Genomic DNA, 15,000 nt, shown 5'->3' with positions numbered 1-15,000 from the left:
CCACGTCAGCGCTGTCACGATACCACAGGTGATGGGGGTGGAGGGAAGAGGGGGGGAGGGGGAGATGGTGAATGGAAGAGGAGGAAGGGAGAAGGGGTGGAGGGGAGACGGGGCGGGGGTAAAGGGAAGAGGGGGAAGGGGGAGGGATGGATGGAAGAGGGGGACGAGTGGAGGGAAGAGAAGGAGGGGGAGGGGGTGGAGGGAAGAGAGGGAGGGGGAGGGAATATACGTGAGAGGGAAGACATCTGAGAATGACAGTGGGATATTTTACGAAGGATAAATGAAAGGCGGGGGAGAAAAGGAGTGAGGAAGTGTTAGTGAGAATTAGAGGGTGGAGGAGAAATGTGTACGAAGAGGAAGAAGAACGCAAAATGAAGGGAACAGGAAAATGGGAGGGAGGGAGGGAAGGCAGGTAGGCGTTGGAAAAAAAGAAGAAAGGAAGGAGGCGTTGGAAAAAAGGAAGGAAGGAGAAAGAAAGAAAGAAAGGAAGGAAGGAATGTAGAAAGGAAGGAAGGAATGAACGAAAGAAAGAACGAAGGAGGAAGGAATGTAGGAACGAAGGAACGAACGAACGAAAGAACGAACGAAGGAGGAAGGAAGGAAGAAAGGAAGAATATTTTGCGTAGCAAAATATCGGCAATGGAGTGTTTACAAAAGATTAATGAAAGGTGATGACGGTGTTTATGAAGGACGGATGAACAGAAGTTGGGGGGGAGAGACAGTGGGATGTTAGGCGAAAGACGGATGAAACGTGAAGAAAGATGTTGAAAGTAGAAGAACATAAAATGAAGAACCTAGGAAAAAAATGGTGATGGTGGGTAGACGAAAAAAACTGGAAGTGGATTTTTTATTAATTAAGATACACCGGGACGACTAGAATGGTGAAGAAAGGAAGAAAAATGTAGGAAAGGTAAATGAAAAGCATGACTGACGTTCAAAAAAATGAGAAAATAAGCTGCTGAGAAGGAAACTGCAAGGAGACTCAAGATGGAATGAGAAGGAACGAAAAACTAAACCGTGCAAAAGAATAATAAAAGCTCTGAAGAATGAGAGAAGCGGGGTTGAAATGAAAGGCTGCAGAAGAGCAATAAAAATGAAAAGAAAACGAATACAGAGATAAAAAGAATATCCAGAACGGATAGGCCCTGCAATAAAGAATATAACACAAACACACACACACACACACATAGAGAGAGAGAGGGGGGGGGCACTATGATTACAAAAGAAAAACAGATTCAACTGATGAATAAAAAAAATGTAGAAAAGACAGTTATCAGGATAGAGGAGAGGAACTGAGAAACCTGTTCTATCGATGAACAAAAAAATGTGTTCAGAGGGAAAGGGGGATACACACAAGAAAGGAATGCGAGTGTAAATATCGAGACGTGAGGGATACCATGCGGTGCTTTAATGTTTTTAATCAGGCAACGTCTTCTTCTAGTCTATTCTTGAAAGTGTATGTGATTTTATTTAGCTCAAAAGACCCTCTTAGTAGCAAAGGGGTTAATAAAGGCAATTTCAAACCTTCTTGTTTTAAAAAAAATCTCGAACTACAACTTTTAAAATTCGGTGACGTCTCTTCTAGTTAATTCATGAAATGTGATTTTTTTTTTAAAGTTCTCAAGAGCCTCATGGTAGCGAGAAGGTTAATAAAGACAACTTTAACTCTTCTTGTAAAAAAAATTCTCTCGAATTGCTATTTTGACTTCGATGACGTCACTTCCCGCTAATTATTCAAGCTTTTATGTGATTTCATTCAGCTTAGAAGAGCCTCACAGTAGCAAAGAAGTTAATGGAGGCTGTATTTAATCCCTCTGTTTCGAAAAATCTATAAAAATCCATAAAATCATCTAGAGAGCAAGGAAAAAAAATGATGTCACCGGATTCAGGGGGCTGCCACCTCGTATTTGCTGAGTGTCTCTTGCTGGTTACACGTGAACTGGAGGGGTTATTATCTCTCTCTCTCTCTCTCTCTCAAGTTGAATGAAATCGCCTGGAAGTAGCAAGAATAAATCAATAAAACACGTCATTTCACAGGGGTTAACGTGGCCTTTTTCGGTGGCATAGAAGACTGCGACGCACCTCTCCCTTACGCGATTTATTCTGCACATAACACCTTAACCTTCTCTTATATGCATATTTTCAGTGCTTTAATATCGACATAGTTTGCATCAATAACATACAAAGGGATAATAATGAGTAACGTAAAGAATAATCCGCTAATGAAGAGGTGTTACGAAATCTCTAAAGACACTAAGGTAAGTAATCTCATTAAGGAAGCTCCGCAACGCCTCTTCCTAAGCTATTTATTTTGCTTATTATACCTTGCCGTCTTCTGTATTGCTTAAGTCATTCTGGTATCACCATTCTCTGCATAAATAACGTACAACAGTATATTAGCCAAATAAATCGGTAAAGAAGAGGTGTTTGGGAGCTTCCTTAACCGTCGAGAATACATGCCTTAGAGTATGATCCAACTGAAAATAAGTGGGCAGCGTCCGTCTCACCTGGCCCGGGAGACAGATGGGGAACTGCTCCTCTTCGTCTGCCCTTCTAGACTCACAGGTGCCTCTCGTGACGCAAGAACCCCGCTGAAGGCAGAACTCTTGGTGAAGTGGGCAGGAGGTGACCGGCAGGCTGGAGATGCCCCCACTGATATCACAACTGCCCAGAGCGACGCACGATCCCCGCTGTAGGCAGAACTCTTCGCCAGGGCCGCAGGAGGTGGCCGGTATGTTGAAGACGCTCCCACTGATATCACAACTGCCTAGAGTGACGCACGATCCCCGCTGTAGGCAGAACTCTTCACCCGGGCCACAGGAGGTGACGGGAAGGGAGGAGATGGGGCCACTGGACTCACAACCGCCCCTAGTGACGCAGGATCCCCGCTGTAGGCAGAACTCCTCGTCTGAGCCGCAAATTGAGGCCTGGGTGGTGGGGTTGGATCCACACTCTCCATCTGGCACACAGCGACCAGACGCCAAACACCACACCTGTTAGGTCGAAGGATATTTGTTACATAATATATCGAAACAATAATAATGTGCAGACTCAAACATTTGATTCATCTGATAATTTTTCAGTGCTGGTGTTTATTATTATTATTATTATGCTGCTACTACTACAACTACTCTTACTACTATGATTACTACTACTACTACTACTACTACGACGACGACGACGACTACAATTATTATTATTATTATTATTATTATTATTATTATTATTACTGTTGTCGTTATGATCATCATCATTGTTAAAATTATTATTATTATTAATATTACTATTATTATAATTATCAATACTACAACATCAGAAACTAAGTCACCCATACTCGGGCTCACATTTCGCCTATGGTAATTTATGGAATTGGCTATTTCCCTCCCCCCCTTTTTTTTTTCATACACTAACACCGAATTTTAAAATACATTCAACTCGACTCATTTGTCAACCTACACTCATGTCTTCCAGTATAAATCTCTCTCTCTCTCTCTCTCTCTCTCTCTCTCTCTCTCTCTCTCTCTCTCTCTCTCTCTCTCGAATGTAAACAGTAATCTTTATATCTACCTGTCCCGGGAGGCATGCAGCGCCGTCCCTGGATGCGTCGTTTGCACAGTTGCCCTCGCCCACACAGGTCCCCGTGGCCGCACACAGCACCTGCAGAACCCACACGAAAGTCATCATCATCGTCATCATCAACTTTGAGGGAGAACTATTATCATCACGTCCATTTCCACTTAAGGATGAAGTGATCTAGGTCTAGAAAACAACGAAACAGAAAGCACAAACAAAAGGGAGAACTATCATCATCATCATCATCACTTTCGCCTCACTTCCCACCTAAAGATGGGGTGAGGCAGGGTCCAGAAAACAAAGCAAGACTCATCACGAAGCAAGGAGAAATATCAACAAAGTCACGGAAGAAAAACCACAGATTCTCACATACCATTTTAATATTCAAATCTCAAAGAAAGAAAGTCTCCATGGACATCATTATCACTGTACAGAACAACATCAATCAAGGATGCAAGTGACGGGCGAGAAGAAAGTGACGAGCAAGATGAGAGTGACGAGCAAGATGAAAGTGACGAGCAAGGAGAAAGTAACGAGCAAGAAGTAAGCGACGATCCTCAAACGGTGAGCTTAGGAGTAACAAGTGTGTGTGTGTGTGTGTGGGGGGGGGGGGTCAGATATAAGATAATAAATTTGTGAATCCGTGCAAATTTAAACAGATCTCATGACCCTGTGCTTACATTTCAAGATTACATAATGTGGAAATTAGAAGTCTGGATCTGTGAGAAATTTAACCCTATGCCCACAGTACAAAATTTAATAATGCCGTGTTAAAAATATAAGTTCATCCAACATGCAGTCATCACAAAAAGACAGTTCCTCCTCTGAAGCACTGAGAAATTGGTGTATTATTGAATTCTGGTGTGAGAATCAAGGCGCTCAGTAAAAAAATACGGGCACAGAATTTCATATACCCAGAACATGTTTTCAATAAATGTTCCAGACTTCGATATGTGTCACGAAAGGCAAGTCTCTCTCTCTCTCTCTCTCTCTCTCTCTCTCTCTCTCTCTCTCTCTCTCTCTCTCTCTCTATACCATGGGGCTACGATCTCCATTTATATATTTTATGTGACAAGGAACAGAAATAATTCACTGAGAGAATGGCAAAAAAAATATCACCTGCCTGAGAAAAATTACGTCATATATAAAAAAAAGATCGATCCAAGTAGCCTATTTGTAGTTCTATACTCCGTTCACCTCGACTTGGCAAAGAGTTTCGCCCTTTGTCAGTTTATTTCCCGTAGATCGATGGCAGACTATGACAATACTATGGCACTATATCCTGTCCAGAGCACTTATTCATGATTAGCTTGGTACCGAGAAACTATACTCTTTTCACTTTAACCTGGCCCAGGCTTACTTCCTTCTGCAGCTTATTTCATGTAGCTCAGTGGCAGAAAAAGAAACTGCTACGACTCTCCATCCTTTACACAGCACTTTTTCGTGACTAGCAACGTACTGAAGTGTTAATTTCATGTTACAACTCAGCATTCAAGATGGAATGATGACAATTTTAGGCCAAGTTAGAAGAAAATGAGTATAACTTAGTACGTCATATCAAATCATCTGTATATCTAAACCAGACACTGTACAGAATTGGGATGATGATTCTCTTACCGCAAGATATTAAAAAAGAGTAAGAGTAATTGTGATCATCATCATCATCATCATCGTCATCACCCCAGCTTCAGTTTCAGATTATCAAATGAAGTAAGGTAGTATAATTTATTAAAAGTTCCAAAATAAATGAATAAATAAATAAATATAAATGTCAGCACGTACAGATAAAGATACACAGAATGATAAATAAAATCGTGGGTTAGAATAAAATATAATGTTACTTGTCCCAATATCACCAATTCTTCTTCTTCTTCTTTTTATTATTATTATTATTATTATCATTATTATTATTATTATTATTATTATTATTATTATCAACCATCATCATTCCTATTATTACTATTATTATTGTTATTGTCGTCATTAGAACACATGTGATTATCGTTACTTACATAAGGATAATTGCGGACATCACTACTGTTTACAGGGCCGTATCTAGGCATTTTATTAGGGGTGGGGGTGATACTGGCTGACGATTAGACACATCATCAGACGGGTGGGGTGGGGTGGGCGTGGGGTAGAGAACAGGAGGTACGGGTGGTGGGGTGAGAGGGTAGGGGGTAAGGATGGGGTGGGGTGAGAGGGTAGGGGGTAAGGACGGGGTGGGGTGAGGTGAGGTGAGCGTGGGGGTGGGTTGGGGATTCGGCTTGGGTGGGAAAGGGGAGGGATGGGTGGGGGTGAGGCGATGGGGTGGATGGGGCTAGGGGCTAGGCGGTGGGATGGGTGGATGGGTAAGGATGAGAGGCTGGGGTGGCTGGCTGGGAGTAGGGGGTAGGAGATGGTATAGGTTGGGGTGGGTGGGGATGAGTGATGAGGGGTTGGGGTGGGTGGGAGTAGGGGGTCAGAAAGAGTGTGGGTTCGAATGGGTGGAATTTAGGGGATGGGGTGGATGGGGACGAGAGAGAGCTGCGACATGACAAACAGTTTACTCCCCACCCTTACTGACACAAGAGTATTTTGTGTGGTAATATATAGACTAACTAGTGCACATATCCCCTTGTTACGAATTACTGAGCGAACGGGATTTTACAGAAAGTTTGAAGCCATTTTTTCCCATTACCTTCTATAACACCCCCTCCCCTCCTCCACCATTTTAAACTAAGCCCTTAGCCGTCCATCGTCCGACACGTCCATTTTTATCGCAGGAAGAGTGAAATACAAGAAAAAACCTGCGGACTCGCCTTGCCACATTTCACTATGTAAAAGTAACCATGGAAGACGTAGGGCACTTAATTAGTCTCGAAAGGTGAAAGCCCTTAACAGATAAGTGTCCATTATCTGTTAACCCCTTTAGTCTGATGACATATATTTCATTTTACCCTCGCTAGCTACACACGATTTTATTCAGTTTTCAGTAAACCACCAACAGTGAAGGGGTAAATGACTTTATATAACCTCAAGCTCAAAAAGTCTCCCCTGAAATTAAGAATATCGTCTGAACCGTAGGAAATTTTAAAGAAGTGTCATTGTGCTGCAAGTTAAAATTACACGAAACACTGGGCACGGAAGTAGAAATAATTGACGGCAATCTCGAATCTGATGATGATGGACTCATGCAATCGCTTCTTGGAACATCGAGTATAATATGTAATGACATGGGACGCCAAATGGATGACTTTACGACATGGCAGGGTGTGGCGCTGGAAGTAGTCGGAACCAGATATAATTCCTCCTCTATCGAGTTGCTCTGACACGTCCTCACCGTTATGGTATACTTCTGTTAGGCTCATATCCCAAGCCGCATCGTATGGTTCGTTATTCCTTTCTGTCAGTGATTTATTATGTATAATACACGATTATGTTTTGTATGTTATTAATATCGTTTAAATATAAACGTAGTTTGTTTTAACGACACACAGCAGGATCATGAGATGTAATTTGAATCTCTCTCTCTCTCTCTCTCTCTCTCTCCTTGGAGGAAACAGTCTTGCGGGCTTCTACTTTTTGGTTCCATCTTCCTTGTATTAAAATATGTATAATAATTCGTTCAGGAGGACGTATTGCGGTACGAAATCTGCAAAAGCCACTTGTAATACGACTAGGTTCCTATTCTAAGTGGTACTGGAGATTTCGTAACACCCCTTCCATGGCGATTTAGTAGCACGTACGGGCAATCCTACTACTGTATTCCATCTAATGCCAGGCGATTTCCTTCAGCTGAAAGTGAGTCATAGGAGTCTGGGTGTTAAACTATCCACAAAATCCTGCGTGAAAATTTGATCACTTGCTATCTGGAGGACGTGAGAAAGTTGAAAATGTCGACAAGGATAATCTTCATGGTATTAGCAGGAATCGCCTTTAAAACAGAACTCTGTATATCGTAAAAAAATAGCTTTGACATAATGTAAAGTACTTCCTGAACAATGTTATGATTAATTTTTGCCGAACTGAAGAAAGTACAATTTCGAAGACCGTCCATCTTTTCACAACGTTTAAGAAATCGAGACATGACATTTCTCAGCAAATTTTTTATATTAGTTCAAAGCTATTTTCACACATATTTATCTGTTTTAAACGCGATTTGTGATGATACTACGAAAATTACTCATATGACCAACTTTCTCCCAAAATTTTCAAATGGCCAACTGTTAAAGTGCAAAGGCTTTATGGATTTGTAAAACTTCATCATAATCGGCATAAAACGCTTGGCGCCAAAATTGTTACAAGAGTCTCGGTAATTCCCTGGTCGTGTGTGTCCGCCTGCCTCGCCTGTGTAAAACCCGTTGCGTGTGTGTGTGTGTGTGTGTGTGTGTGTGTGTGTGTGTGTGTGTGTGTGTGTTTATTTTTCTGGTGCACATAGATCACAGCTACCTTATGTAAGCGTGAGTGTGTACACGCGTATACTGCATATCCATTTTGGATTTTTTTAAAGGATAAATTCTGAGAACGAGTGATTATTCAGATGGAATGTTAAGTTACTCAGCGCGTACACACACACACACACACACACACACACACACACACACACACACACACACACACACACACACACGTACGTTAGCGTGCTATACGCGTTTGCGTAATCAAACCTAGTGTGGGATAACAGGGTGAGAGTGATAGCTTGTGTGTGTGTGTGTGTGTGTGTGTGTGTGTGTGTGTGTGTGTGTGTGTGTGTGTGTGAGAAAATTATTGTTCCATGTGCGTGTGTGCATGTGAGAGATATAGATCGAGCAACTGCGTGTATGCATGTGTTTGTTTGCATGAGCAAGCCCTGGTGTGTGTGTGTGTGTGTGTGTGTGTGTGTGTGTGTGTGTGTGTGTGTGTGTGTGTGTGTGTGTGTGTGTGTGTGTGTGTGTGAAAATTATTGTTCCATGTGCGTGTGTGCATGTGAGAGATATAGATCGAGCAACTGTGTGTATGCAAGTGTTTGTTTGCATGAGCAAGCCCTGGTGTGTGTGTGTGTGTGTGTGTGTGTGTGTGTGTGTGTGTGTGTGTGTGTGTGTGTGTGTGTGTGTGTGATAGACTGAGGGTGAGGGTGCGTTAGTAAGGCAGCGTGTGTATGAAGGAGAGTGGATTAGATTGTGTGAATGTAGGTGTGGGTGTGGAAGGAGCGTGATGGTGTGAGAATGATCGTGATAAGTAAGAGTGACGTTATTTGAATGTGAGCGAGCGTGAAGCGAGGGTGCATGAGTGAGCGTGATGGTGTGAGGGTGCGTGAGTAAGCGTGACGGAGTGAAAGTGGAGGTGAGTGCGTGACCACCATGGAGTGATAGTGAAGGTGAATTAGTAAGGAAGATGGTGTGTGAGTGAGGATGCGTGTGTGAATATGGATTGAGGGTGAGGATGCATGAGTGAGTGAACGTGTGTGTGTGTGTGTGTGTGTGTGTGTGTGTGTGTGTGTGTGTGTGTGTGTGTGTGTGTGTGTGTGTGTGTGTGTGTGTGTGTGTGTGTGTGTGTGTGTGTGTGTGTGTGTGTGTGTGTGTGTGTGTGTGTGTGTGTGTGTGTGTGTGTGTGTGTGTGTGTGTGTGTGTGTGTGTGTGTGTGTGTGTGTGTGTTTTCAGTGGCGTATGTTGTGGCAACGGAGGGAGCTGGAGTGAGTCGGCAACGGGATCGATCAGAAGAGACTGGTACAATTTCTCAACACTTCCCTGAGTTAGAATCTCTCCACATCCATTTTCCCATCTACCCTCTTAGTTCTCTCTATGTTTAATTTTCCAACACCCTTTATACCTTTTATTATTCTCCCTTTCACGTCTGCGGTATGTGTGATTTATTCGGCTTTCTCTATTTTGTACTTTCTAATACTTTTTACTTTCCTTCCTTCCCCGTGCGCAGTATCTTATGTGTCAATCCTTTCAGTTTCTTTTCTATATTTTTCCAAAACAATTTAATCCCATCACTCCCCTTTCCTTCGTATTTGCGGTATATTATGTCTGTGTCAAGGGGAGAAGTGCTGGAACCAAGGAAGGGCGGTGGCGGCCGCAGAACCACTCCTCTTTATATTTCAAATCCATAGTAATCTACTTTTATTACTCTTGTGTAATCCAACAGGCATAAATGTATTAAAATTAACCAGTCGAAATAACAATGTTCAATAATGAATTGTGAGATGATGGAGTGTTAGGCTAAAGGAAAGCATATAATCTGGGTGAGCAAAATAATGTACACGTTGAATAAATTAGGACTGCAAAAGGAACAAAGTCAAGGCTGAAGAACATGAATAAATCTTGACAGAAAAAAACAGTAAGTTGCAAGAATGAGGCATTGCAAATTTCAGGGAAGACATACTAAACTGGACAGAAGAAGAGACAGTAATGTAGGTGGGCACGAAGCGAAATAATTGGGAAGAATGTGGCATGTTGACGGGTGATGGTGACGTCACGAGTTATTGGCATAGTGACGTCACAACATGGCGGCTCGGCGGGCTGGGGGGGCTGTAATGAAAACACAACGCTGATGGAGAGCAGAGTAGGGCATTTGATCTATTATTTACGCGCTCTTATTATTCATTTTACCCCTTCTATACGCTTCAGATTTACTAGTAATTTCTTCTTGATGCCTCCAGACGATTTTATTAAGCCCATGAAAGACCTCGCGTACTGAAGGAGTTTATGATGTCTATGGGTGAACTTGGGACTTCGTAGATACTGTAACTTCCTTAGCGTTATACGCATTTGCTCATGAGATTATTATTATTATTATTATTATTATTATTATTATCATTTAGAAACGTGAGGAGGTGATTCCAGAGATAATACTGTTGGGGAAAATGCTTTATCAAAACGGGACCAATTATCATCCATTATGGAGCTATAATTACTGATGACCTTGTGTGTAAATTATCTCCGTCATAATTAACCCATAAGGTCACTGGCAATTATAGCTCTGTAATGGCTGAGATTTGGACCCATGTTTATATAACTCTCTGTCTCTGTCTCTCTCTCTCTCTCTCTCTCTCTCTCTCTAAACTTTTCCTTGAATACCCCCATAAAAAAAAAAAAAAGTCTAGGGACACCTGTATTAAGAATACTACATGTTAACATTCCTTTGTAATTTACCTGTATCACTTCATTATAATAAGATACCGAGGAGCAATGTACAGAATAAATCACTAAGGAAAAAATGTTACGGAATCTCTAGAACCATTTATAAGTACGTCCAAATATACGACTTCTCTGTTCCAAAATCATCTCCAGAGCTGAGGAAAATCGTCTGGAGAGCAAGAGAGAGAGAGAGTAAAGACTCCTAATGAACTTAATAAACGATAAAAGCACCATAAAATAATTTGCTAATAACTGACTGCAAAAAGAAAATGGATCCACGAGAAAACATAATACAGGTAATGTAAATACTGCGTCTCTTATCCTTCATATAGGCTTCAATGCTCCTGTGTAGTGCAATTAAGAGTCTGAATACTTTAGCTGGGGAATACGATGCTCGTTTTCATGCTGTGTGTGTGTGTGTGTGTGTGTGTGTGTGTGTGTGTGTGTGTGTGTGTGTGTGTGTGTGTGTGTGTGTGTGTGTGTGTGTGTGTGTGTGTGTGTGTGTGTGTGTGTGTGTGTGTGTGTGTGTGTGTGTGTGTGTGTGTGTGTGTGTGTGTGTGTGTGTGTGTGTGTGTGTGTGTGTGTGTGTGTGTGTGTGTGTGTGTGTGTGTGTGTGTGTGTGTGTGTGTGTGTGTGTGTGTGTGTGTGTGTGTGTGTGTGTGTGTGTGTGTGTGTGTGTGTGTGTGTGTGTGTGTGTGTGTGTGTGTGTGTGTGTGTGTGTGTGTGTGTGTGTGTGTGTGTGTGTGTGTGTGTGTGTGTGTGTGTGTGTGTGTGTGTGTGTGTGTGTGTGTGTGTGTGTGTGTGTGTGTGTGTGTGTGTGTGTGTGTGTGTGTGTGTGTGTGTGTGTGTGTGTGTGTGTGTGTGTGTGTGTGTGTGTGTGTGTGTGTGTGTGTGTGTGTGTGTGTGTGTGTGTGTGTGTGTGTGTGTGTGTGTGTGTGTGTGTGTGTGTGTGATTCAGACAGATAGATAATACACACACACACACACAAAGTACCTGCTTCTTTAATCTTTCCTGTCACATTTAAACCCCTTTTCTGACCTGTAATCACGACTCCCACACCTATCATCATCATCATCATCATCATCACCTGCCACTTATCATGTCCCCAGTGCTTAAATGTGTTGAAGTTTGACCTTGTGTGACCTTGACCTCACGCGACCTCTCTGCACTCAGCGCCTCTTCCTTAGCGGTTTATTCTGCACATTACGCTCCAGTATCCCTTGTATATTATTTCTGCAAACTATGTCTACAGTAATGCGATATAAGTAACACCAGACAATGTTATGGTGTAGGCTATTACGCAAAATAAGTCGCAGATGAAGAGGTGCTACAAAGCCTCCTAGTCAACTCTACTAGCAAGCTATCACTCACACTGTCTCACATAATGATAAAACAGCCAAAGAATAATTAACAGGTAGTTTAAAATACTCCTGGAAATGTCTTAACTAACACTAGTTTGGAAAAGCCTATAAAAAATATACAGCTGCCTTAAAATGAATCGTACAAGAGCCTTTTCAGGAATACTATAAACTTTTCCCACTAAATCCATAAAAAAAAAAACAGCATTAGTCGCAACCAAAAATAAACCAGAGGTATAAGTCAAGTATATACAGTACATTACAATATAAAGAAAATTAGTGGCGAGAAAGAAAAATGAGTCCAGAGAGAGTGCCAGCGACGCTCCAGAATAAACGACTGAAACAAAAACTCATGCATAAGAAGAGCACACTCCCGCATTCCTCCCGTCAGCTTATCGTATTACTGCTGGTGTTCGCAAAAGACTGTGGTGGATATACTGCGATCTGGGTCTAGTAATTAGGAGTTCCGTGAAATATACTGCCTGTAGAGCCGGATAATTATACTGCACGCCAACTCGCATTACAACTGCAAACATGGCGGCTGAAGCAAGGCCAATGTGGCAGGACTTCATTGTTGGTCGCCCCAGGAACCACTTCGAAACCAAAGAAGCTTATAGAACTATTATCATTCAAACCATTAAAAAACAACAGAAGCCTCTAGAACCGCATTACTGTTTTCCACAATTATGGTACTCATTAGTAGTTATTTATTCCCTGGTATCTGTAAATTTCTCAATAACTGAGTAAACTTCGAAACTATGATGAGATAATGGATTTACTATTAATCACCTTGGAAAATACTTTAAATACTACAGGAGTCTTGTATCACTGCATTACAGCCTTTCACGACTGCCTAAACCATATTTTATCACAATATTCTATCCCCTTCACCTTTATCCAGTTATGTAAGTTACCGGAATGTGTTGGGGAAAGAGGGTTAGGGTGCGGTTCAACCTCATGAAACGAAACGATTCATTGTTGATATTGCGTGACGCAAGCCTTACCCAACCAACCCCCCTCTCGTCCTCCCCCTCCCATTCTCCTAAACCTTGACCTATCATCATAATAGCTCTGCCTCCAACATACATATGATTAAATGGGTCTGGTAGTCAGGGAGGAGGGCTAACCGTGTGTCAGCGGGAGGGATACGGGCAAAAAAATTGAACTGTTCAAGGCCAGAGGAAGATTAGTACATTGCGTGATGAAAATGGTCGCCGCACCAACACAAAAGGCATTCCTCGGGGTATCTGGTGTATTGCTGGCTAAGTAATGAGATAAAAGTGTTTGTCTTTTTTGCTCAGGGTGCGTGCAGTTGAGGTTGCTGGCTACTCCACTCATACCTGCGATTATGACGAGTGGATAAAAAATTAACTGTTTCAAAGAGCACTGGAGCTACAATAGGTTAACGATTTCACTTACCTTTTCCGAGTACGAGATAATGCCATGTTATATTCTGAATTCTATGCTAATTTTGCCTTGTGAACTGCAACCAGTGCTGGACCAACTACCTTTGTTTATTATCACATCCAGGGAGAAGAGCAGAGTATCCGAGGTAAAGAAAAATGGCAGACTCACGCTCTTTCGCATCAACTCAAAGACCAAATTAGTTTCACGTTCTTAAGGTGGCCTAAACTAAAATGCAGATCCATATTTACATACATTCGCTAGATAAAGCACTGCCACATTTTCAGAAGTCACTGACAGAGGAGTGTTGTGCTCCATACCATGCGATTAAGTGTTATATTCAAACCTGTGTAGAATGTGAACGAAATCATGACCAAAGTAGGGTCGTGGGGATACTGTAAAACATGGCTATGGAGGCTTTATACCCACACAAGGAAATGCTGTTTGAAGAGAAGATTAAACGGTGTCTCCTCAGCAATCATTTCCACATATGATTATAATTCTTCCATCTAAAAATTCACAACGCTGAAATCAAGACAATAAGTAGTCATGCTTAAAATTTCGCTCCAACTCCCAAATGCTAGGTTAATGTGCCTGTCATACTGTGTTATGGTGAATTAAGACAATACTGGTTGTGCTTTGACAGACAGCTAAACAACACACCCCAACTCTCAAAAAAAAAATCCTCCTTTTATGGGTCGTATTCTATGTGGCTTGGGATATTTCGTTACATTCCTTCATTAGCGATTTATTCAGTACATTACATCTAAATATCCTGTTTAATATTACGCAAGGAAACTTTACCTCAAAACGATAAAAACAAGGTGGAATGACAAAGGTTAATTGTAATATGGAAACAAAATCGCTAATGAAGAGGTGCTACGAAGCCTCCCATGCCACTGAAAATATAGGCCCAAGACGTAAGTGGTCATGCTTGTAAGGATCGCTAAATAACTGACTCCACTTTTCATTTTTTTCCTGCCTGTTAAAGTATGTGTTACAGAGAGCATGCAGGGAGGTGTGGGTGTGGTGTGGTATGGCGAGGCGAGTAAAATGGGCGGAATGAAGCGCTTCTCCTCGGTGCTCATTTCCGAAAATTAGGTGTTGGAGGTGTGGAATGTTAGCTGAGGGTGTGGGCGTGGCGGTGGTTCGGTATACATGCAGGGAGTGTGAGTGTGGTGTGATTTAGTGTTAAGAGGCAAAGGGAAATATACCATGAGGCGTTTATCCCCGGTGCTCATCTCTGTAAATTAAATCTCGGAGGTGCTTAGTTACCTGAGGGTGTGGACAAGGTGGTGGTGGTGGCGGTGGTGGTGGTGTGGTGGTAACATCACACACACCTGCCACCACACACCTGCCCGCCGCGCCGCACCACACCTCGCCAGGGTAGCACCTCCTCACACCTCTTCCTCTTGATGCCTCCTCCTCCTCCTTCTCCTCCTTCTGCCTTAGTCTGAAGCCGCATGAGACCTGACAGTAGCCAGTCTCTGCACACAGCACCTTGTGGGCGAGCAAATACGGCTGTGGTGCTGGGCGTTGTGTGCTGGGGGATGGTGGTGGT

At 42.3% G+C, this 15,000-nt stretch overlaps 1 protein-coding gene across 2 annotated transcripts in view; it reads right to left on the bottom strand.

Annotated features, from left to right (window-relative positions):
• The window catches only part of LOC145393517 (uncharacterized), a 136,532-nt gene that overhangs the window by 92,828 nt on the left and 28,704 nt on the right, over nucleotides 1-15,000 (bottom strand). For both annotated transcript variants that reach the window (XM_080267666.1, XM_080267667.1), the window contains exons 5-6: nucleotides 3,568-3,657; nucleotides 2,508-2,993 (exon numbers count right to left, since the gene is read on the bottom strand). In XM_080267666.1, coding sequence (XP_080123792.1) covers nucleotides 2,508-2,993; nucleotides 3,568-3,657 — 576 coding nt within the window. The remainder of the gene's footprint in view (nucleotides 1-2,507; nucleotides 2,994-3,567; nucleotides 3,658-15,000) is intronic.

This window comes from Coenobita brevimanus, chromosome 24, assembly GCF_032717465.1.
Source record: "Coenobita brevimanus isolate Jiangsu-jjx chromosome 24, ASM3271746v2, whole genome shotgun sequence".
Classification (NCBI taxonomy): Eukaryota; Metazoa; Arthropoda; class Malacostraca; order Decapoda; family Coenobitidae; genus Coenobita; species Coenobita brevimanus.
The sequence above is the reverse complement of the archived record's forward strand: the minus strand, read 5'-3'. Positions and strand labels throughout refer to the sequence as shown.